We start from the raw sequence: 25255 nt of genomic DNA, 5'->3' as shown, positions 1-25255 counted from the left end.
TTAGACTTGGAAGAAGAATAAAGTGGCTTGATTAAGAAGCAAAGAAGTTAATCCAGTAAAAGCTAGGTGTTTGCTCTAATGATCAGGTGCTGGTGGATCGATGAGCTTGTTTTCCAAAGATGGTCAAATGATTTTGAAACTCTGTGAAGTCCTTGGACTCTTAACTGCCTCATGATTCAGTAAGACAAAACCTCATGACAGCTTCTAACTCATCACCTCCCTGGAGCTGAAATCTCCAAGTCTAAGTCAAACGTTCAGGCAATGCCCACTCTTTTTTTGGAGAAGTGGTTGGCTTTATCATCTTAGGAAGTTCTGGTTGGTTTGCAGTGCACTTTTCAGAGGTGTCTTACGGATGTTAGCACTTTTTTTTCCTCAAAGCTTTGCTAAATATTTCTGCTTCCTTTTTGTCTTGTGATGACAATTACAGCACTCTAGGTTCCTGACTGAGCAGTGGCCTAGTATTCATAATGGGTTTTGCATCATTTTTTCATAATTTTGCAGTAGCTTCAGGAAAACAATCTCTGCCATGTTAATTAACGGTGATCTTGTTTTTTATAAGCTTTACTTTACAGGACTTGGGTTGGTTCATTTCATCCTTGTAAAAAACATGAATGACTGCCGTAGTCAGCTTCTGGAGACAATAGTGAATTCATCCCTGAATCTAACAAAACCTGAGACAGAGGAATAGCGAAAGTGTTTATGGGAGGAAAATAAAAGTATTAACTAACCATAATCATAGGAAAAAGATTTCATTTTCCCTAAGAACAGAGGCTAAGAAACTTGTGTGAATGATTTTTGTTCAAATGCTGAGTTGTATAAATGGTTGAGTTCAGTTACAGTGCTTGCTCAAAGCCTCTCTATTTGTAAACAGTCAAGACAAGTGTGTGCTTTTATAGGAAAAAGAAAAATAATTAAAGTAAATGTGAACCAAAAGGTTTTTAAAGTCACCTCATGGATTTTCCCGCTATCTTAGCAATTCTCATGACAAATAGTTCAGTGGAGCAGCAAGACAAAATATGTCTAAACAGCTTTTTATGCTATGATTTAGTATGCAAAATGCAAATTGGATGAGGTAAACTACACAGTTCCTTTCCCTTAATTACATTCCAGGTCATTGGCTTACTTTGCTTCAAAAACCAGCAGGAGGCCAGTATAAAAACTCAGATTTGTGAGTCAGAATTTGAGCAAGACGAACTGGGGCAATCGGGAAGTGTTTGGCTTTTCTGCCGTGAAGGGGCATCTCTCCCTCCTGCTGTATTTCCTGCTAAATCTTTGCAGACCTTCCAGTGGTGTATGGATGTTTGGAAGTCTTCCTCTCGTCATCTGGATTTGATGGCAAAGCCAAAATATCAGTGCTAGCGTCCCTTGAAGTTGAAAGCAAGAATCTGTGTCCATAGTTGCCTTTTTCTTGTGTCGTCGAGCACGTGGCTCCCCAGCTTCTCATAAAAGATGCTTCAGCTGGTGGCAGCAGCACCAACCCCCTCCTTGAAACAGAGAAAGCATGCTTTTGGGGCCTGATCCTTCTCCCCATACACGCGCACACAAGTGCACATGAAGATGACAGCAGCAGTTCCCAGCCCAGTTATAACAGAGAACAGATTTGGTTATTTGGGCAGCAGTAGCTGCCTGAGCAGCTGTTCCCCATTTTCTTTGGGGAACTGGCACTGGCAGGGAGCTGGGGGGGGACTGAGCAAACTTGGCCTGCTCCCAATGCCACAAGATGCGTTTGCCAGTGCCGATTGAGCCTTGTGAGATTCCTGTGCGGGCATAGTAATGGAGCTGCTCTGGGGACCTACTGGGTTCCCTGTGTCCCACAGAGTGCTGTGAGCTGCATCAGCCTTCTGGTAACCTTCTGGTAAGAGTGGAGGAGCAGGCTGAAGTTCAGCTGCTGCTGGTAAAAGAAGTTTGTCTGGTTCCTCTTCTTGCAGTGTCCTTTCTTGGTGTGCTATCTCATTCTGTGTATGCCTTCACATGTAGTGTGCTAGCCAGCGTGAATGATCTGAGCTGCTTTTCTCTTGCTTGTTTTTGCTTAAGATTTAGGGGAAGGTGCTTTCAAGCACGTTTCCTTCATTTTTACATTTGTGCATATCCAGAGTAGTGATGAATGCAGGAAAAACAAATGTGATTGCTTTTTTAGTCTTTCAATATTTCTAGTAAAAGCATTCAGTTGAACAATTTTGTGGTGTTTCAGCTCAAGTCTCCTTTCCATAGCCAAATGTGAACAGCTCCAGGAAATCTTTTGCTACTTCAGGTGCCTGAAAATCAATTAGATCATCTATTAACTCAGTTCAGCTGGCAACACCTTACATTAAAAAAAAGAATAAATAAATCAGCAAGATGTTATTACTGATCTGAAGTAAAATAGATTAGCATCAATTTGGAGATTGGCAACATGCTTGGCATTTTGTACCAATTCCCTTGTGCAAAGTAAATAGTTCAGTTGCAATCAATTTTAGTGATTGTTTTGCCCCAATAATAAATTTCACTGAACAGATTTTTGTTTCTCTAGTATTATAAATTAAAGTAAGCACTGACAATCCATAGGATTAAAAAAAAAAAAAAAGAAATTAAAAAAACCAGCTTGCTAGCATAATACATCCTTGACCTCTTCCTTTTTTTTTTTTTTTGCTGGGGTGGAGATGAAAATATTTAGAACATAGACTCCGTCAAAAAAAATCTTCAGGAGTCTCAGTTCTGCCTTAAAGGAGTGTGACTAGGCAGAGAAATCAAAGATAGTATTTTGGATTATTTTCAAAATATATCCAAATGCTTTTAAAACTTAATCCTGTGTATGTCTGTGAATGAGATGACCTCGTGAACTTTTCCTGTGTGTTTTTTTCCTGACAGTGAGCTTCATACATGTTTAGAGCATCAGCTCTAGCAGTGATCTTTACAGGATGCCTTTATATTGTATTGTTGTATCCAGTAATACAGCAGAGCTGTGGAAAGGCAAGGCACAGAAGAGGATTCTGATCCATGGCCACTTCCTTCTCTCTGAGTTTAATAAATGGGTTGCAGAGCTAGCACAGGAGGGGATTTCTGCTGTTAAGGATATGTCTGTAAAATCCAGGCCATTTGCATTCCCCAACATCGAAATAACTTATGAAATACAACTTTCAGAAAAATAAATGTGATATGATCTGTTACTTTGTAAGAACCCAAACACTAAGAAGACAACCGGGCTGTCAGAGTGGGTGGATCAAAATAGAGAGCCTGCTTAAATAAGATCTTGCATATTTTAGTTTTTTTCCTTGATTACAGGGTGGAGGCTTCAATACAGATTTAATAAGATTAAAATATGTTGAACTTAAAATGCTGTACTTTTTTGGGGGGGGGATTTTTTGGGAAGTGGGGAGTGGGTGGTGGTTAGATGCCAGTATTAGACGTGGATGGGGGTTGGAAAAGTTCAAGTTGCTCTGCTTTTTGGGTAAACAATTTAAGTACAGTGTCTTTTCAGCCACAATATTTTTTCCAATGGTACAGAAAGCATTCATTTCTGTGACAGAAAAATGAAATAATATGGTCAGACCTCAATCAATATCCATAAACAGGCAGACTTGTGCTCTGTATCATACTAAACATTGTCCAGCTGGTCTGCTCTTCTCTCTTGGTGTTGAAACGTCTTGGATTCAAATGCCAGTGAAGAAGGTGCTCAACATTCAGAACGGGTTTCTCAGGTATGTCAATGGACACTTCAGACTCGTGGGTGATGGCGTTTTCACCAAGAGGATGAAGCTTAGACAAGTAGCCCCAGCTTCAAATTGATCCTGCAAGTGTTGTGCAAAGTACTTGTGGGGAGCACTTAGGGATTGCTGTCTAAAATTATCGTGAGCCAGAGTTAAAGTCATGCTCTGACTTTTTAAGTTCCTGGGGTTGTTTTTAGCACACTCGCTTTCCTGTCAAAGCTGAATTTTGAACTAGTTGTGATATATATTAGGTAACTTCCTGACTTAAAAGTGGCTTCAGGAGCTCTAAATCAGAATTGTAAAACTGGACCCATGCACAGGCTTTTTCTTCTCTTGCTGTGAGCGTGGAAATTTTCAACTTTTTTTTTAACAGAGGAGTGTAACATGAAACAAGAATCCCTGTGTAGTCAGCCTTATTAGGTAGCACTTGTGATTGTCCTTTCACAGACCCTTGGAGTGCTGTGGACAGAAAAGTGATGGGTTTGGGATGACTCAGATGTGTGATAGTTGATTTTAATTTAAAGAAGGAATGGAAAAAGCTGATCTCTTCTGGTTTTTTTCCTGCCTTTTGTAATAAAAAAGTATGACATGCACTCCTAGACAATTCCCATATGCTATCCAGTTACTTCTAGTCTCTGTGGTAGAAAAGAGAAGAAAGTGTCAAACCTGATATCTGTGGGCATGCGATAAATCTTTCTGCCTCTGTTTCCAAGGGTAGAAAGGCATTGAGAAAAATGTTCCCTTTCATGTTTCTTCGTGATACATATCTTCCACTCCCCACTGTTTCCTTGTTCTAGTGCTTTAGAAAATCAGCTCTCCTTTCTTTTTTTCTTTTTCTCAGAAATGTGCTCTGAAGTACAGGGCTTTTATTTAAGTTGCTTTTTATTGGTCCATGTTTCCATACATTTACATAGAAATTTAATGTACGTTGACATAATCCCATCTTTGTCATGTAAAATAAAAACAAACACTTGAATTGACAAATTGATTGGGAGAGAATCAACAGGTGCGTTCTTGAAGAAAAACACCTTGTCAGCTCTGAGCAGGCAGAAATCAAGGTTGTGAAGCTTTCTGAGGGTATCTTGATCCTTTCCCTGCATTTCCATCATCTAGACTTCTGCACGACTCTTTAAAGCTGCTGTTGTGGTTAAGTGGAAATGAGGGGCTGGTACAGCTGCTAGTAGGAACGATCTCTAGCTGTGGAGTCATAGGAGAGAAGGGGGAAACGTGTGGCCAGCCAAAGTCCTGCCCTGCTGCAGGTCTTGCTTTTGGCTGAAGGTGTGCTCCATCCCATTTACTGAAATGAAAGCTGCCAACCAAAAAGGCTCTTAAATTTTGCTGTTTAAAATTTGCTGTTTAAAAAATAAATAAATAGAAAACGTTTGTAAAAACATGTTACAAAAATGTGTGCATGCACAAATGTTGGCTACTGTTATGTGGGAAGAAGCCACGGTATACAAAATGTTCCAACTAAGTTTATATAGCAGTTGAGCAGACTGGCTTATAGGATATAACAGTATAGGTTAGAACAAGATCGGTCAATAGGGTCATTGCCCAGCCAGAATTCCTTCTAGTCATAGCATGGAAATCTTGTGTTGGCGAAGCTGAATTTGAAATGCTTAGTTTTTAAGACTGACAGATACTCTCTAACGTGTTCATGCTATTTTTACTGGGTTTTGTATTTTGTTGTCTTTCTGTATCTTGAAGTAGTCACTTTTTTAATCTACTAGTTTCTTTTTTTGATTAGGTAATGCTTGTAGATGTTAACAATTTTAAATTCAGCCTTCTGACCTTCGTTTTACAGCCCTAAATTTTGAAGGGGGTTTACCAAACAGTGTATAACATCTTTAAGTATTGTTGCATATCAAAATTTTGATTTTTGTACTAGACCTAATTAAGCCATGCGAGTAATAGCTTTGTAATACTGTACAGAATTGTTTTGACATGAGCTGCTTATCAGCTGGGTCCTATAATAAAACTTACATTTAGATTTTGATCTACACAATAACGCTAGTACAGTAGTCTATTGTAGGAAATGTCATACTTAAAATGCTTTACCTTTATAGGAATGTAGATTACCATATTCTTTTAGATATGTTGTACAATACCAGATTTGGTTTCTTCTGATGAAAGAGCAAGGAGAAAAATCACTGTACTTACAACCTGAATACATTTGATGCACAAAAATAGCTTAATGGTTTTGAGGTGGATGGCATTTTAGTCTAGAATACATTGACAAAGAGCATGTGTTATACATGAAATTCATATGAAACGTTCATTGATCTAGCGTGCACAGTGTGTTTGTTCCTCCGTAGCTTTTGTTTTTTTAAACATTTAACTATTGACATCTTCCAGCCTCAGGACCAGGCAGGTAGGTACAGGATCATGGGGAGTTTTGCTGGTAAAGAGCACAGGTTTCCGTCTTTCCGTCATAGTATTAAGGCATACAGATGAACTTCTGCCAGGGGCTGTCATTGTTCCTTCTCAGAGGAGTGTGTGTTCAAGTAGTTATTTTGAGCTTACATTGCTGCACTTCATGTTGAGCATCTAATGCTGATAAAACCTGAAATCTGCTGTTAACTTCAGTGGAGTCATCCGAGCAATTTTGTTCTTGAATTCCACCAAGACTCCAGCTTTGTCTAAAACGGTTGGTTAGCTCAGAGCTTTTGCCAATACAGCGATTACATTAGACAGGATAAGTATCCTTTGGGATGCCAGGGATTTTACTGTGCTTGTGGCTTTATTGTGTGTTGGGAGTGTGATAAGTAGAAGTCAATTTTGCATGACTTCACAAAAATAAATGTGCATTTCCAGTTTTCTGTTCAGCTGTGCTTTATGATGACCGAGCTGGGGGAGAAAGGGGAAAGATCAGTTGAGCAATCATTGGGTCCTATCCTGCTGAAGATGTATGTGCTCTTTTGCAAGTTGTAGTACTACTGGCATATTTGTAAAGCATAACTTTCTCACCCTATCTGTTCAATTTTCACTTCATTAATTTTAGTGCATATGATTGTAAAATGGTGCAAAGTTGAATTTCCATCTTAGTAAGGGATAGTGTGAAATGCTGCTAAAATATTCTTATGAAATATATTTGAGGTGTGATCAGATAATGGCATAAGTCTTCTCAATGTTAGACTTACTCTGTTTAAAATTTACTTTTAAGCAAGAAAATTTGGTAGATCTCACTAAGGAACTTCTTCAGCATCTTCCTTCAGTGAATCTGAAGTTCAAGGTGAGAAAGTTGTTTTAGATGGTACTTCCAGGAAGCTTCTAGACCAATACTGTAGCTTTTTATAACCCTGTTAAAGAACAAGAGAAAGGAGATGACTTATTTTTTCTCTTGATGATTCCTTTTCCTTATGATACTGCAATTATTTTTCCCTGCAGAGGTGGGATTATGGTTGTTTCTGAAAGGAGTTGATACTGAGTTTTACTGCTGAAGGCTAGGAGACTCTCCTCCCCTTTATGAGCTTTCTTCAAACAAATATTTGTTATAACAGTAGAATTCAACTTGCACACCATTGTGTTTCTGATGCAAGTGAAAGTGAGGATATCAAGAGCACTTCTTTTTCTCAAACAGCTCTGCCTGCCCTCATGTAACTTGCTTAAATTTCCAAGTGAGGAATGCAAGTGCTTTGGGCTGAGAGTTTGAATGTGAAGGACCTGTTTTTCAACCAGAGGGGAGTACTCTGTAGGAAAAGATGGGAGGAAGAGATTAAGGACATGTGAGTTATAAATATGTTTTTGGGGTGTTTTTTGCGTTTTGCTTACACATGGTATACTTAACTGATATGAGTTCTCAAAATACATTGGAGCAGCTAGATCTGCAGTTCACTTGTTACGGTAACTAACAGTTGGAGTCCAATACTTGGGGTCTGCTGCCTCTAAACAGTAATCCAGATGAACTTCCATGATTGCTTGCTTTTAATTGCAAGCAGCATCCTATTCACCATTGCACGTCCTACTTTATAGCCTGTTACCTTCATTAAGTTGTCCCAGCACAGAAATTGTGCTAGGTTAACAATGAATCTTAAATGAGTTCTGCTGATTCACTGTTCTTTTTTTTCTTCAAAAGATTTTGGCTTATGCAGTTTGATATTTAGCTTTTGACACTGTTGCAACCATTTTCCACTGATAAACATGCAACAACTGATAGAAATGCTGTTAAATTTTGCCTGCAGTATCTTTTCAGGTGTTGATGCCATGTTTTCAGGCCCCTTGTGTGGAGGTGGTGAGTCTTGTGAGAACAAGATGCAGGGAATGATCGAATGAACATAAATTGAACTCTCAGTGGGGAAAAAAGAGGAATATTTTCTGCATTATGAAATTCATACAAACCTTTCCTCCAGAGAGTGTTTAATTTAAATGGAAGGCAAGATTATTGCTATAAAACCAGTAACTCTTTTATTGCATCATGTGATAGAGATGATGCCTCTCCTTAAGGATGATCTTCCTGTAAAGTGGGAATATGCCTCACAAAAGCTGGAGGCTTGTCTGTCCTCTACTCTGTTTTGTCTCATAGTGAATATTTCTTTGAAGAAAAAGCTGAGTTAAGGCAGTTCGATAAAATTCAACTGTTGTGTCTTTAAGTGTGAGAACTCGAACTGCTAATATCTAAAAGAAACATAACCACTTCAGAGCTTCCCCCAGCCCCCTATTAATACAGAGAACAGCAAAATGAGTATAATGAATGGCATCTATGCTAATAGTTATGTGCCCATAAAAACAGCATGATGGTGTCCGAGTCTCTGTTCCAAAGAGCAATACAGAATCAGTCAACAGCTGCGTGTAGACTCTTATGAATTCCTAAAAGAGTTAAAGCAGATTTGAGTGCAAAAATTGAAGTCCTCCTTTTCCGAATGGTTTGTTATGTAAAACTTTGCTTTATATATTCTTGGTCTGTTATCTTTTCAAAAACATCCTCTGACTGCTGGTAGAGACTACTAGATGAATCCTTGGTCTTAGTTAGATGTAAAACTTGCTAATTTTGTACCTTTGTTCTTAAATTATGTGTGGTACCTTCAGCAAGGAAAAACACTTCTAACAAGCACATATAAGTAGGCTTTCTTCATAAGGTTGAAATGAAAATGAGAGTAGTGCAGTAGTTTCAGGATTTTTTACTCACGTTTTTGTGCTTCCTTTGCTCTCTTCCTTTTTTCAATCCAACTTGCTGCTTTATTTTTACACATCTTGTTGCACTGGGGCCTTGCCTGAAGTCATCTGCGCTGTGCTTATTTTGAATTCAGAGCAAGGGGAAGGAGCCTTAAATGGCTGAAAAGCTTCAAAACCATTGCAAGCTATAGCATTCTCTGTTCTTAGTGAAATGTTTTGGACAAAAGCAGAACTCTGCAGCAGGATCAGCAGGGGCTCAGCACCATCTCTTCGTGTTCAGGTCTCCCGAAGGTGGATAAAGACACCTGAGGTCTTTCAGTGTGTTAATGAGGGGCCAGTCTGTGCTTACGGCTCATCAAGATGAGTGCCTTGGCTACCTGACCACAGTGTTGTGTGCTGGGGCCTGTGGGGCAGGGCTGGGGCAAGGTCTCCCCCATTTCCCATCAGAGGCATGCCTGAGGTGCTGCTGCCACTAGGGACCAAGGCATCCGACTGCTCTGATGATTTTTGACAGCTTTGCCAGGAAACAAGCCAGCTTTTCTCTTCAATCTGACTGCTGGTCTTCAGTTTTTTCCTCATCTCCAGTGTGTATGAGTCCTGATGTTCATAAAGTGTCAGTGTGGGAAGTATCTTATTTCTGAAATTGCTTGGTGAAAGCCGTAGGTGGGCTTAATTACATATCCTCTCCGGCAGCAGCAACCATGTTGCGGGCCTGGCCCCCGCATGCCATTCCTCTGTTCTCCATGCTGAGCTGCTCGCCCTGAGCTGTCCCTGTGGCCTTTCAGTCAGAGGGAAACAAGAAATTAAAGCACTCGGGTTTGCTTGAAAGGGCTTGGGGACAGCTTATGGCAAACAGTTGATGTAGTAGGGTTGATGCGACGCTGGCCTCAGGCCAAGGGCCCGGCAGTGTGCAGATGAGAATGACGACCTCTGTCGCTGGCCCATCTGTAGCTGAGAAAGGACATCCCCAGATTAGGTGCTCAGACCAAGTCCTTTTGTCACTTGTGAAATGCCTTGGGCTCAGACATTGTTCCAGTTGAACAACCAGCGGCTGCTGTTCGTACCTGAGGGCGGTCCCTCCAGTTAGGCGGCTGTCTGCGCCGCACAGACCCCAGAGTTGTTAGCTGTTGTTCTGTCAGGCCAGTATTAGCAATTAAAATAAAACCCGCTGCACAGAAGTGAACGTGTTCCTTATGTCAACGCTTTTCCCCACTCTTATTTTTGTAATGTCTTAAATAGTTCTTTAGAGGCAGACTTTATTGGCTATACTTTTCAAACAGGGTGGAATAATAAGTACTTGCAACTTAATCAGCCATATAGCTTCAAGAGAGCTTTCTCTTCCAGATACTTTTATGTCCCATAATGAGCTGGTATTTTATAACTTCTGATGGTAATGTATTCCATATGTCTTCTATTGCTAGGATGAAGAGCTTTACTGCAGCATCCAAAGCAAGTGGGTGTGGGTATTTAGTAAGGTTCGAAGTCTTTGCACTAGGCAGGAGTCCAGTACGTTATGCACCCATAGCTTCCTCATGCTGCTCGTGGCAAGGACTTCGTGTTTTAAGATCACGGGAGGGCGGCTGGTGTCCCATACATGCTTCCTGTGAACGGCTCATGGTTCTAGACAGCAGTCCTGCCATTTCAATCAAATTCCTTGCTTTTCTCTGTCCTTGTTCTAAATACCACTACCTTCCCTCCAGGACTTTGGACAAACTAAAACCGAGGGGAATTCAACCATGAATGTCAAGATAGCCAAATGAGTGGTCTGTTCATAATTCCTTGAGGCATCTCCTCTAATGCCTTGTGCAGAACAAAAGTCCTGTTGTGGGTGTGCTTAGGAGTTGCTGTAGTCTTGGAGTCCTGACAAGAATGAAAAATAATCTTTTTATGGTTTCTTGCTAAAACACTTGAACTGTTCTGGTTGGGCTTAGCATTTGAAAAACATTTTCTGGTATGCAAGTCTTCTAGATGTTCTGGCATATTTGCCTCCACTCTGATCGAGGCAACAATAATTACCTTCAAGTTTTTGGCAGGATTTGAATTTGTGTTTCAAGTCACAAAGGATCATCATTACCTTTTTTATCTGCACAACTGTCAGCTTCAATGCAATATCACAGGCCCCACTGAAAACTTATCTGCCCCCTCTGGGTATAGTTAAAACTGAAGAAAAATCTGAATATGAATCTCACTATCTACTGAATCTCAAGTGGGAGGTCTGTGAGACAGATTGAGGAAGGTAATTTCAGAACTGCTGATCCTTTTACTGGAAACAGGATTTTCATCAGCACTGGTAGGTAGTAATTGATTTTTGGCGGTGGCACTCCAGTTATGGCGTAACTTGTGCTCTTCGATCCTTTGCCTGAAAACATTCAGATGAAGTTCTGATGGTCCCATCCCTTGTAAATGTTCAAGGAAAAGGTCATTTGTACCAATTGCTGATGCCTTTTCCTTTGATTATTTTTCGAGTTGTAAAATACGTAGGGGACATTTACTCTTCTTTTTCTTTCTGCTCCCTCAGTGGCAGTGATGCACTCTCTTGTAGGAACCATGCTGTGGGGCAGCAACAGACTCTGCCACCTGTTGCTCTCCTTAGTGAAGTGAGGAGCAGTGAGTATTAGGATCACTTTGCACACTTCTCAAGTTATATCTCTCTCCTGTTGTCGCAGTAGCTTCCTAACTTAGTGTTGTTTCAGCTTTGCTTGCCTTTATGGTCTTCTGTCATCAAATTTCTGACCTCTTTAACACTGCATTCTGTTTAGGTAAGCTTTCAGTAGACAAGGTTGATTCATGTCAAACAGTCTTTGCACTGAAAAATGTGCAAAACTTTAGTGGGTTTAGGGACCTTTACTTACAACTGGAATAAGTCGTCAGTTTTTGTATTTTTTTTTTGCATGATAAAACATCTTGATACTATAAAATCTCAACAATTACAACCCTTTAGCAGGAAGAAAACTGAATGATTTGTGAGCAGATTGTGTCTTAGGCAACAATGTGATCCAACATTAAATGTAGATTTTTTTAAAGTTTTTTAGTGGTATAGAGAAGAATAGGAAGAGAAACCTTTTGCTTTTATAAAGTAGGCTCAATATTTTAGTGTTGTATGTTCTCATCAGGAATCTTTTAGCTTTCATGTAGCAAGGGGCAGTACTTGCTAGGAAAAAATGTCTTAAAGCCTTATAATTTGAATGGGTTGTTTAAAAAAAATCTTTGTAGGAATAGCTGAAGATTTTTACCTTGGTAATTTTTCCATCAAATCTGAGGTTTGAGAGAAAGTACAGTTCATACCTAGCATGAAGACTTAAAATGACAGCTCTGTTCTTGTTTTTCTAGTACTCGTTTACTAAGGATACTAATTCTTACTGTGACTTGCAACTTAGGATCTCTGTGAATTTACCTGAAGTTTGAAGAACTGCCATTTAGAGATTACTGGGTAGTTTTACAGGTCCAGCTGTACCTAACTTCATGGAGCTAGTCCAGGAAAGTGAACTGTTCAGTCTGGTCCAAGGAAGCAGGTTTTTCAGGCTCCTGACTACTTTCATCTAGCTTTTCTGAAGATTTGCTAATTTTTCTGCACCCTCTGTGAAGTGCGGGCACCTGGTACGGTATTCCAGTAATCATTTTGCCAGTACATTAGACAGGGTAACGTTAATTTTGTATTGCTTCTGAATGTTTTCATGTTTCATGCCAAGGCTTTTGGCTGCAGTGCTGCAGTGGGATCTCACGCTCTTTGTTATCCACCATAATCCCAAAGAACTTCTGAGGGCTGGTATTTTCCAGGACATAGGTCTGCCCCTATTAAGTGTGAATTACTGTTTCTTCCTAGATGGGTAAGGTTGCGTTTGGCTGTAATGAAATACACGTTGCTAAATGAACTTGGCTTTATGAGGGATAATTGTGCTTCGCCATCCTAAAGAGTTCCATCAGCAATGGGTTGTGCTTTTCCAAGGAAGTTAGGGAGCAGGTAGCCAGAAACAGGCGCTGGGAGATAACCTTATTTAAAACATCACTTTTCAGTTGAAACCGTACACCTGACAGCTGTTTAATATACAACCATACTTTTTATACATACCAGGCACATTTTACTCCATTACAGAGATTTGATTGTGTGGGTTTTTTGTCTGATTATTTAATCAATGCTTTGTGGTATGAAGTCCATTGTTCTGCACAGACTAGATAAATAATCAGTTACTTCAGCAACCACACTTTCCATATTCCAAATATAAAGTCTGATAGGGTTTCTGTGCTTAATTAAGGCTGAGTTGCTCTATTCTACTCACTTGTATTCCCTATCAGTCCTGTGGCTTTGTAAGGAATGGGTATTCTCTATTCCTTCTGTTCTGTTGGGCATGAGAGAAGTGTTTATCTGCAGCTTCTGTTGTTGGATATGAATTTGTTTGGCAGTGAAATTCCTGCTTTCTTGGGGCACCTATTTTTCACTAGATGCCAATACCCTGTGAGCACTGAAGTTTGTCTCTTAGCTTCAAGCAACAGTAACGTTCCTGCAGATCCAAACTGGCAGGCATTGGTAGCCTCAATGCTAGTGTTTATTAGAGCAGAGCAAGGCTTGAGGCTAACTATGCCAAGTCTTGGCTCATTAAACTGGCAGGAAGATTCAGGAAGGCTGCTTTTAAAGATAAGGGCAAGAGTTGGCGCGAGGTGCGTGAGGGTGACAGAACTACAGTGGGTAGGCTGCGTGGTAGGTGTCTTCTGTCTGCACTTGGGTAATCTGGAGGCAAGAGCAGACTCATTGAGACAAATTGTTCTGAAATATTGGGGTTAGAAAACAGGATCAACTCCCTGCTTTTCTGGAGACCCAACCAGTTACTAGTTCATTGATTTCTGAAGAAATTTGTTAAAGATTAGTGTGGGAAAATGAATGATTTATCTTGCCTCATGATCAGGAAGCTACCCGAAGTTATCATAGCCTTTGGTTCTTCATCCAGGGGAACTCCCTTTCAAAGTCTCACTAGCACTGGCGTTCTTGCAGAAATCTCAACTGGTTTAACTTGAACATGATTGCCTTTTGTCTCTGTTAGTATATTTGGATGAGTTGGTTCTGGGCTGGGTTGTTCAGGGCTTGGTCCTGTCAGAATGAAGACGAGAAGTGCTTGTCTTTGTGTTGTCCTTGTTAATGACAGTTTCTATAGAGCAGAGTATTTTTAATAGATTAGTAGAGTCTGAGCCACTTAAAGACGAAAAATCATTTAACAAATTTGGTGTAATTGCTAGCCTTGCTAATAATCTGAGTTATAGTGAGTTCATTGTAATGCAGGCAGAAGTACTTTGCTGTTTCTGAACCTCTACTCAGTCTGAAGCAGGGTCTTTGAGAGATTTCATCTGTTCACGTTGTGGCTTACGTTGGGTACTGCCTCTGCTGTGGGGTTTGGACCAAACAGGGTGGGCTGGAAAAGGAGTAGGAACTGTATTCTTTGGGTAGCTACTGAAGCTATTCAAATCAGGACCTTAAGGACGGCAGGAAGAGAAATGGAAGTGCAAAGGTGTGAGTGAGCATGCAGTACTTCCTCCTTTTGCAGTTACCAAAGGGTGATCTTTGAACTCAGCAGTAACCATGGTTTCTTACTGTTGAGGATGAATGTTTCCAGGTCCGGGATAGAAGACTGGTACCACTGATTCGTACTTCTGCGACTATTGTGGATTATTTCACATATTGCAAGGCAGTCATCTGCTCTGTGATAGCAACTGGTCATATACTTCTACCCATGAAAGATACCCGTACTGAAGTTGATACTCCATTACCTGCTTGCATGGTTCTGAACCTGTTTCATTTGCCTCAGTGTGACCCATACCTTAAGAATTTGTTGATAAAGTCTTGGGATGGCTTGAGTGAAAGAGGCAATGATTTTCTGTGATTAAGTGGATGCTTTTGTTTCCATTTCAGGAAAGCCCCACAGCACTGGCAGCTCCGAACGGATTCAGCTCTCAGGAATGTACAATGTTCGAAAAGGGAAAATACATTTGCCAGTCAACAGATGGACAAGACGTCAAGCTATCCTTTGTGGAACATGCCTAATTGTCTCATCAGTAAAAGAAAGCCAGACTGGAAAGATGCATGTCCTCCCTTTAATTGGTGGAAAAGTAAGATTTGATTTTTACTTTTATTTTATGTATTTGTGTGCTTAATCCCTGCCTCTTTACATGGAGGAGATCACATTCAATTATGATGATTTCTAACCTCCCCAAATCTTGTTTCTGTTAAAGAGATAATCAGAGTATATAAATGACTTTTGATTGCAGTCAGATCCATACTTAATGATTTACAATGTTTGGATTGAAATACTAAGGAAAAGTGAGGGGAAACACATTCAGTTTCCTTTTGTGTTCAGTGTTTTATATGCATAATTAGCATTTTATATGCAAAATGGCACACAATCGAAGGATACACACATCTGTATTGTGTATGAAATGTACCAAGCCTCTTCATCCAGTTTTTATCTGTGCTATGTTACTCTGTTCTCAAAAGTAAACAGTAAGGGGATGGTCTTATTTTGAATATCAGTTTGGTTTGATTTCTTTTGTTTGGTGGATTGTTCTTGTTTGTGGTTTGTTCTTGTTTTCGGGAGAAGGGGACTGTAAGAGTAGTAGTGGTCTAATGTAACCTAACAGCAAGAAATGTTTTTAATCGCAAAAAGCTGAAACAAGATTTTTTTTCTGACTAATTCTGTCTGAAACATAAGAGATTCTGTCAGAACACAAGGAATTTTTTTTCCACTCTGTGAAATTTTCATTTCAAAAGCCGTGTGGATGTTGTCCTGGGCAACTGGCTCTAGGTGGCCCTGCTTGTGCAGGGATTTTGGACCAAATGGCCTCCAGCAATCCCTTCCAACCTCAACTGCTCATTGGTCTGTGGAACTTATTAATAAGACATTAAGATTTACACCATTACTATTTCAGCTTAAATAGTGTTTCAGAACACTATTATTGGCTTGATTAGCCAAGGTAATGGGAAGAGAACCATTAGTCTGAGGATGAATTTACACCTGAAATACTGCTGTTTTACTTTGCATGCTGATAAGTTTGATTCTTAAGAATTATTAGGAGAGGAAAAAGCTTGGTCATATATGCAGACTGGAGTTGATGCATTAACATTCTGTACTAGTAGTGTGGAAAGCAGTAATTTCTAGGAGTTTTCTCCTATACGATTCCACGATTCTTTGACTCTTTCCTGGACATGCTGAAGTAGAGACACTTTCCTCTCTTTTAGTAGTAGTGTGTGAACTCTGACAGTGAATTGTATTCCTGGCTGCAGCGCACTTGAGAGGTTCCCTGTTAACTTTCTCTTTAAGAGGAACAAGATTTTATTTAATTGAAAAGAATTCTCTTTTTTTAAATTGTTTTATATAGAATTTAAATTATTTTTCACAGAAAGGCCTCACGTAACATAAAATATGAATACTGTTAAGCTGAAAGTTGACAGCAAATTTTAAAAGAAAAGGAGAACCAAGCTGAGAAAAAAATGTACTGAGGGCTTCTGCTGACAAAGCTTGGGTGGAGGATGCTTGGCACAGAATTAAGTGTTTTTTTAAATCATCACTCAAAAAATATTCTTCCTCAACCCCATAAATACACTGCACTTCCTGGTTTGAAAGGCTTTCCAGAATGCAGTGCTGAGACATTGAGACCATAAGTTGTGTGGGACTGCGCGTGTATGGTATCAGAATGATGTATTCTGGGGAGTTTTTAGCAAGTTGAGAAATGCCAAAGAATTAATTGGGGTGTAAGAGAAGCATTTTGTTAAGCCTGTTTTTAATAATGAGTATAAATCGTGCTCCTTTAGGTTGTATTAAAGACAGCCTGAGATACGTTTCCTTAGGAAACCTTTTATGGTGCTCAGTCTCTCTTAAAATGTTGTTGTTCTTGGTGTTTTCCTCCTTTGATGGATTCTTTATATCTTGCATACTGAAGATAGCTACCCAGAAGAAGGTTGTAAATACCTGGGGAAAAAAAATAAAGTTACAAGGAAGCAACCCACAGAGAAACCTTAAATACTGAAAATAGCAGCAACGTATTTTATTTCAATATCACCATCAACTTTCAGTTCAAACTCGAATTGTTGCCAAATTTATCTGCCTGCAGCATCTCCAATTTTTGCATACCTTTTGTTTGTATGACATGAGATTAAGTCATGCGGCTAGGAATTTTTGTCAGATGTGTTCTTTGTTTTAGAAGTTTTTTCTGGAAAATGGAGATGAGCAAGCTTAAAGGTTCTTGTTCTGTTCTAATGTCTTGCTTGTGTAGATTTCATGGATGTTTGACAGTCAAGACCTAGCTGAGTACTTGAGGGAGTTAGTACAATTCTACTTGAAGAGCTCCTCTTGGACACGTTTTATCTTTTCCCTGAGGAGTTCTGTAGAGAGGTTCTAGATTCTTTTTTGCTAACGGTTTTTGTGCCTTTATTGTAGGTGGAAGAAGTGAAAAAGCACCAGCACTGTTTAGCATTTAGCTCCTCTGGACCTCAAAGCCAGACCTACTACATTTGTTTTGATAACTTCACTGAATACTTGCGATGGCTTCGACAAGCATCAAAGGTAAGAAGAATATTAATTCCTGAATGGGATGTTGGCAGTGTTACCCCCAGTTCTGTCCTCTGCTGCAACGTAGTCCCTCTTCCAGGTTCACATTATTAGGAACTTCTGCTGCTGCTGTTAGTAGTGCACAAAAAGGCTCAATTTGGGAGTTCTTGATAACAGACAATAGCAAGGTGATTTTTTTTTGCGTTTATACTGAAACTTCTGTGTACTGAGGTTGTGTAAGCAAAGTTCTGTGTTAAACTTTCTCCCTTTTGTCATCTTGATCCAGCTGGACGGATGGAGTGAGATCATTAGAACAGAAATGGTGACAAATATAACTGTCAAAATTAGAATTTAAAAGGCTGTGTTAATAAAACCTAAAATCGTGTCGGATCTTTTTTAATTAGCTCCCTACACAGAACCCAAAGCCTACGTTGCTAGAATTAAGGGGTTGTTTCCTTGCTTGGTAAATGTTGCAGAATCACTCTTTAGTTTTATTATTTTTTTTATATGCAAACATGTCAGCTATTAAAAATTTTAGTTTAGGAAGGGATTAATTAGTAAACTTCATACCACGTTTAGAGCACTTTTTAACTGGAATTTAGGTCCTGCATTATTTCATTTGACTTTTCAGTTCTCCTATATGTTGTTGAAAGCCTGTTTTTGCAGTTACCTGGTTTATCTCTTAATCCCTGCCACTTCTGGATAAATCCTCTCAAATAATTTGTATATCTTGACCCATTGATTTTTGATTTTTACCGCACAAGTTCTTTTGTTGTGTTTTCAGCACTCTGATTTTCTAGTGGTGCCTAAACTATCCATTAGTTTTTACTTGACAGGGCTGTTCATGTTCTTTGCTGTGTTAAAGCAACTTGTTTTTATATAGTACTACTCAAAGATATTTATGGCACACTAGAGCTGTTCTGTCTCTTTAGATTGCAATAATGCATTATTCAGCCTACTGCCGCTGGTACAGCTGGCTTGCATGTTTTTTATTTTATTTTTAAGAGGTTTGGTTATTATGTCAAACTTTCTTTGAGCAATAACTACTGCACCTCCCAACACATGCATCATTTAAAATGTCCTTTGTGTTTTCTCTACTAAGTTTTAAATTCTTCTTAAAGACTCAGTTTTGGCATCCCTACTCGGGTCTGTTAAGGCTCAAGGTAAAAATCGCCAGTGCGTGTTTTATGAGACACTAAGGTATGGTCTGCCAGATTCTTGAGTTCTTGCAGCTTTGTGGCTCTGCCTGGGAGAGTAGTGTCCTTTCATCTCCAGAGGCTTTGACATTAGATAAATGAAAGGCAAATCTAACGAGTGAGAAAAACAGTGTAAAACAATGAACTTCAGAAGTAGAGATAAATGGCCAGAAAGTCCCTCTGAATTACTGGCAGCATAAGCTTATTCTGTGCCATGCTGTGCTTCTCTCTGTCTCTCTGGTTCACCCAAATGACTAACAGCATTGGGAAGGTAGCCAGCATGAGAACATATCCCCATGCACTCATGAGATCCTCCTATTTTTCTTATGTAAGAGTAGAAAGGAAATACATAGTTTAAAGTGTCTTTTCAGACCCTCAGAACTGAGGAAACTTGCTCTACTTGCTGGTAAGACATGCTTCAAGGAAAAAATGAAGCCTAATTTTCCCCAACTCACCCCTCCTCCAGCCCCCAAAACTGTGATTTGTGGATTTTGAGACTGTATGTTGCCACTTCAAGTTGCTTTTTTAATGTTTGGGTTTTCTATCCTTAGACTGAAAGACAGACATGAGCATGATTGTATGCAAGGCAGTTGTGTGGGAAGCACTGTGCTGTAACAGTTTCTAAAGAATAGAAACAGAGAAACTAGTAATGCTGCAAAGTAACTCAGACTTCTTGCAGCTGATGCTATCTATCCCTGTCCGAATTTTTAATTGTAGGGTAAATCATTCCTGATTTTCACGTACAAATAAGGAAGGTTCATTTTCAGTTCTGTAGTTCAGGCAAGGTAGAGTTCTCACGCGGGGGGTTGGGGGGGAAAGACATTTATATAAGGTAGTCTGCTTTGAGTGTTGTGAATGTGGAAGCTACTTGAGTTCAATGAAATCGAAATCTTCTTTCTAACCAAGAAAACATTGCATGAAGTGTTGTATGTCTAAAGGGAAGTAAACTTAGGAATGGAAATGTTTTTCCCCAACTTTCAGTTTCTAGTTGCTTTCTGTGGGCTGGGTTACATGATACAGGTTCTTGTTTAGTTGTGGTTCTGTATGCAACACTTGCACTTCTATGAATCATATCTACGAGCATATTTTAAACATAGTTGATATTTAATGGCATTTCTCTCGAAACTGGCACTTACGTTAACTTAGTTATGTTCGTTGATAGCTTTTTCTGCAGTCCTTCATGCTCCTGATTGACACATGCTGCTGAAAACTGAGGTTGCTGATACTTACAAGTGTAATTAAAGCTTTGATATGAATTTTAATACAGAAGGCAATCTTGGGTAAAATGTTTCATTAAAACTTCTCAATTCAGTTTTTAACTATGAAAAAAGTGTATTTTATATACCTCAAAAGAGCCAGATGACGTTATTTCAACTTTTAAATAACAAGCGTAATCTTAAAAGATTTTATAAAGAATGCTTGCTCTGCAGTCTTTCTCCCCACAGAATATTGGCAGTGTTGATTTTTTTAGGAGTGTTCCAGAATGAGACAATTCTTAACACATCACTTCTACAATAAATAAATGTATGCTAGAAAAGATTTGAATTCATGTTTGCAGAGACTTGGGCTTAGTTTAATTAAAAATGAACATCACTCGTGTATAGTCTGATTCATTCTAACAGTCAAATATATCTTAGCCAAGAGAAATCTGATGGTTTGCCCCAGTATATTTTAGGATGGGGCTTATGAATAGGTTTTTCGATAGGCTCTCTTGTATGCGTACGTGTCTTGAGGTGAACAGAACTCTTGTTTTCAGGACTGACTAAAATCATTGCACAAACAGTGACCTAAATATCGAACTTGGTGACATACTTACTCCAAATAGGTCACTTTTAGATATGCTGATTTATCCTCAAACAGAATATTTTTAAAAGCTGGAAATGTGGCTTGTTCGTTAATATTGATAGTTTTCTGTACCACAGCGCATTTTCTTTCCTTTTAACTTCCAAATACTGGAGTCCTAATTAAGGAAGCTCAAAAGGAAAACAACAACAACAAATTTGGTCCTTTGTGATCTAATGTGTTCATTCTGTTGCCAAATGTTGAAAAATAAGCTTATGCAACCGCAGGGGGGAGTGGAGGGGAAGAAAGGGACGTCTTCATGGCTTTAAAGAACTCCTTTTTCCGCGTAAAGTTGGCATGATGGTGCTGGAACTCGCGCAATTACTTGCAGAGTAATTCTGATCTGCCACTGTTTACTACTTGAATGTAAACTGCAGAAGGACAAAAGAAGAATGTGCAGTTAACAGTGAAGAATACATGATGAGGGCTTTCCTCATTTGCTACTTCCAAAATTGTTGAAGGTGGGTGCTTGAACAAAAGAAAGAATCTATGCCCTTAATGTAGTAGAAGAAAGTTTTTTCTGTATAAAGTGTAATTGAGTGGTGGAACTTGCTGTCACAAGGCTTGTATTTGTGGTGTGGTGACGTGCTCCTGCTGTTTGACACTAAAACAGCTAAACTAAGTTTAACGTTTTTCAATATGTGAAATTGCTCTGTAAGAGTTGACTACTACGTGACTAATGACATGGATTATTTAGCTAGTGGAAAAAGGATTATCAGTCCTCCACGTTCCAAGGCATACAATTAAAAGGGGACATCAACATCTATCTTGGAAATGTAGTATTGCATAGCTTAAGTAGAGACATAGTACAGGATTTTCTTTTCTTGGAAACAGTGAGCACCACTGTGCACACTGAGATGGGTTATCTGACTGTGCAGAACTAACCCCACCTCTTCTCTGGGAGACCAGGAAGTGTGTTGACAGCTTCTTGCAACAATTATTTCCTGATGTAGTGGTCTGCTCAGTGGGGCAAGTAGGGGAGGAGAGGTGATGAGAGACGAGGACTAAATAATGCACGACTGCTTCACGTAAGCTGCTTGTGCAAGGCCAGATGAAATACAGGTAGATCAAGATGTGTAGGCACATGTCACTTTACTGGTCCTTTACTGAGCTCTTCTCAAGCTGAATTGTACAACAGCTGCTGTAGTGACAGCATATTTAGTGGAGAATAAGCTGTTGTGCACGGCTTAGATGCCAGGGTAGATTTGTACCTACACACACAAAAAAAAAGGCTGCTTAAAAAATTATGAATGTCCAAAGCGATCCTTGATTAATAAAGATTCAAATTTATGAGTTTTCTCCTCTGAGCCTTTGTGTTTTCCCTTCTCTGTTTCAGTCACCTTTGTCTACAAGTCTGCAGTGGAAATGTCTGTGCTGTTCCAGATGATCAAAGCCTGCTGTTAAAAAGGATAGAGTAAATGATGATGTCAGTGTACACGATGTTTAAAAAGTTCTAAGAATAGCAAATTCAAGGGAGAAGGGCACGCTGCCATATTGGTCTTACTTTTTTCATGTCAGTGCAGATCACGCTGTTCATAAATTCATTTGCGCTGTGAAACTGGCAGAAAACAAATTTCAATTTAATTTATCCTATACAAATAAGTAGTGAAGGAGCCCCTGCAGCAGTTGTATCCATCTTTCTTGAACTTGTTGCAGAAACTTATCTGAAATAGCAGTACAGAATGAACTTTTTAGCATTTTTATCTCTAAAGTTGTCCTGCTCTGACCAGCTGCCTTGCTCATTATTCTAGGTATTTTTTTGGTACAACAGTTTCATGATAGGAGAGTACATTTTTCAGTGTGAGTCTGAGCTATGTGATGCAGGCAAAATTGATCTGTTACTCCAGTAATACGATCTTATTTCTGCTGAGGAAAAATGGTTTGAGTTCTGACTACATACAATCTTGGTGCTGTAGACAATATTTATATAAACAAGAAATTCTATAGAACATAAAGAATAACTCTGAGCCTGGTTGCAATTCTGCAAATGTATTTCCAAAATAGGAGAACAAAATGATTGGCTTGTGCGAGTGTTTTACAGGAATGGTGCTGAGGGAATGCAGTGAGCAGCAATTCAGAGTTACTGAGAGATGTACCCTCATCCACCTTTGAGGTACTGGAAGATAGTCAGTTGTGGGACTGCCTTTTCCTCCAGTGCAGAAGATTCCGCTCATTAATTAGTGATGTGTAATAAGCAACATCTGCTTGTGCATATAGCTCCGTCTTTATTTCAGATACTGCCAGATATTAACAGATTATTTGTTCATATAGGCATAGTCAACCAGCAGAAAGACTAAAGTGTGGATTCCAAGTTTAGGGTGGAAAATAAACTTTGTGGAGCTTTTTCATATGAAATATGGCCTTCAGCCTCTAAAGACTTGAAGCCAATAGTCTCATGGTTAAATTAGTCCTACATTGTACCTTCCTTGGCTTGCCTACTCTGAATGACCTGTTTCATATGTGTTCCTGGATACTCTAATGAGCTGTACCATCCTTACAGAATCTATCATTGTAGGGATTTTTATTACCAAACCTCAATTTTCTCTGGAGGTATTAAGGACAGGCATTTCTAACACTGTTCAGAAACAGCTCTGAATATATGCATCTAAATATAGATGTGTGTATATATATGGGAAACTCTACAGAGACCTGTTGTACACAACAAACACTATTCTTGTTATTCCTTTCTGACTTTTTTTATAATTTTGTCTTGCTCCATGTGTTTGAGTATGCCATAATGATCTGGGGTTACTATGTTCGTGTGCATGCTGGGGATGGGTTGGAGGTGAGGGATGTGCTAATCACTGAAAGGGCGACTGCTGTAGCTGGCTTCTTATGCCAGAAGTGCTTGGAGGCTTGAAAATGAGTCTTTCTACCCACATGACCTAAGAGTGAGTTCAGTATAATGCCAACATCAGTGACCCAGTCTGGAAATAGCCTTTCATCGAATCCAAGGCTCTGCAGAAGGCTTGTTTTAAGAACAACTATCTAGGTTTCTTTAAATTTGTGAGGCTAAGTAGCATTAGTAACATGTTTGTAACTGTTCGTTCAACTTAGGGATCTTTTTTATTCACTTTGAGAGTTTTTTCTCATTTTTTGCTGTGGCTGGTGGGTTTTGTTGTTTTCTTTTGTTTTCCCTTACTTATAGGAAATGTAGTGACTCTGCAAAAAGGAAACCATTTTTCCCTCTAATACCATAAAATGACAATATTGAGATAATGCCTTCTCTAAAAATAGATCCCTAAAAATAAAACCACAGCTTCCTTTTAGCAGTGATTACAACTACTGTCATAAACAAACCTCTCATTTCTGTGTGGAATTTGACTTCCTTTTTTGTGTATGTGTGAAATCTTCAATATCTGGGACCTTTGCTCTGCAGTGATATCTGGGCATTCTTGCTGTAGGTGGCTTCTTGTCAACTTAAGCCTGAAAGCAGATGAGGCAATGCAAGCCTGAGGCCAATTTGGTTTCTCTTTTGATTATAACACTTGAAAGTATTCCTCCTCCTCTTTCCCTGCAAAACCTATCCTTTTGTGCCTTTTGTTGTTAGAGGTCAGTTGTGTTTTGGAAGTTAACTTCTGTTCATTGTAGCATCTCTTTTAATAGTTCAGGGGGAAGCTTTGTACTTTGGCTCTGCTGGTTAGTTTTCCGCATTAAAGTTGTTCAGCTGACTCCAAAGTGGTATTACTAGTGACCAAGGTTTTCCCTTAATTTTGGTTCTAGCCAAGCTGTAGCTTCACTTTTTTGTGCTGAAATTTAGAGTCTGTGGTCCTTGTTTTGGACTTGTTGCCTTCAGTTAAGGGTAGCTATTGGAGTTTTGCAGCCACAAGTGAGAACAGAAAACTAGGTTTCGCCCACACATATGGAAATATCATTCAAGTAATGTCCTTTGAAGCCTCTAAATCAGGTTCTGATATTGAAGCTGAGTTTGTGAGGTTCCTGCATAAATGCAGGGAAGTTTAACCATGGCTTACAGCTAGCAGCTCCATGAGGTGTTGCAGTTGTTACCTTTTAAGGTATGTTCATTTCAGGAGGTTCCCAAATTATTTTCAGTAGCCTCTTGTGGTAGGAGGTGGGAGTGAGCAGGGGAGTGTAACTTAGTTCCCCGGAGCTTCATTAAGAGCAAAATGTCTGTGGTGGACAGATCCCATGAGACTGGGGGAGGCTGCAGGGACTGGCATACTGCGCAGTACTTCCTTACATACAAGGAACGGCTGAGGTCACTGGGCCTGTTCAGCCTGGAGAAGAGGAGGCTGAGGGGAGACCTCATCACAGTCTACAACTTCCTCGTAAGGGGGTGTCGAGAGGCAGGAGACCTTTTCTCCATTAACACCAGTGACAGGACCCGCGGGAACGGGGTTAAGCTGAGGCAGGGGAAATTTAGGCTTGACATCAGGAGGGGGTTCTTCACAGAGAGGGTGGTTGCACACTGGAACAGGCTCCCCAGGGAAGTGGTCACTGCACCGAGCCTGTCTGAATTTAAGAAGAGATTGGACTGTGCACTTAGTCACATGGTCTGAACTTTTGGGCAGACCTGTGCGGTGTCAAGAGTTGGACTTGATGATCCTTAAGGGTCCCTTCCAACTCAGGATATTCTATGATTCTATGATTCTAAGGTGATAACTAAGTTGGTCTTGAAAGTGAATGACTGTAGCACTAAGAGCCTTTCCAACCAAAGTCTAGCAGGGAGGGCAAAGAAAGGAGAGGCATTACCAGCAAAAACTAATCTTAAGGATGTTTGGTCTCTTTAGGTGGCTTATGTTGTTCAGGGAGAAGGAGGAAGGTCTCCACGGAGAAGAGGGAATGAGTGCTGCAGACTAGTTTTAGGCCCCGGGCCAATAGAGCTATATTCTTTGTTTGTATTACAAAATACTTGGGTCAGAAGGCC

At 39.7% G+C, this 25255-nt stretch overlaps 1 protein-coding gene and 1 long non-coding RNA gene across 2 annotated transcripts in view; one reads left to right on the top strand and one right to left on the bottom strand.

The window, feature by feature from the left end:
- The window catches only part of PHLPP1 (PH domain and leucine rich repeat protein phosphatase 1), a 132164-nt gene that overhangs the window by 55812 nt on the left and 51097 nt on the right, over positions 1 to 25255 (top strand). Inside the window, exons 2-3 of the mRNA XM_083822384.1 lie at positions 14698 to 14894; positions 17219 to 17344. Of these exons, the coding sequence (XP_083678510.1) occupies positions 14698 to 14894; positions 17219 to 17344 (323 nt within the window). The remainder of the gene's footprint in view (positions 1 to 14697; positions 14895 to 17218; positions 17345 to 25255) is intronic.
- Positions 805 to 14685, bottom strand: LOC310893429. Its single transcript, XR_014578978.1, has 2 exons — positions 8812 to 14685; positions 805 to 7375 (listed from the first exon to the last, which is right to left on the bottom strand). It is a non-coding gene; the product is annotated as an uncharacterized lncRNA (long non-coding RNA).

This window comes from Anser anser (assembly GCF_964211835.1).
Source record: "Anser anser genome assembly, chromosome: 2".
Classification (NCBI taxonomy): Eukaryota; Metazoa; Chordata; class Aves; order Anseriformes; family Anatidae; genus Anser; species Anser anser.
The sequence above is the reverse complement of the archived record's forward strand: the minus strand, read 5'-3'. Positions and strand labels throughout refer to the sequence as shown.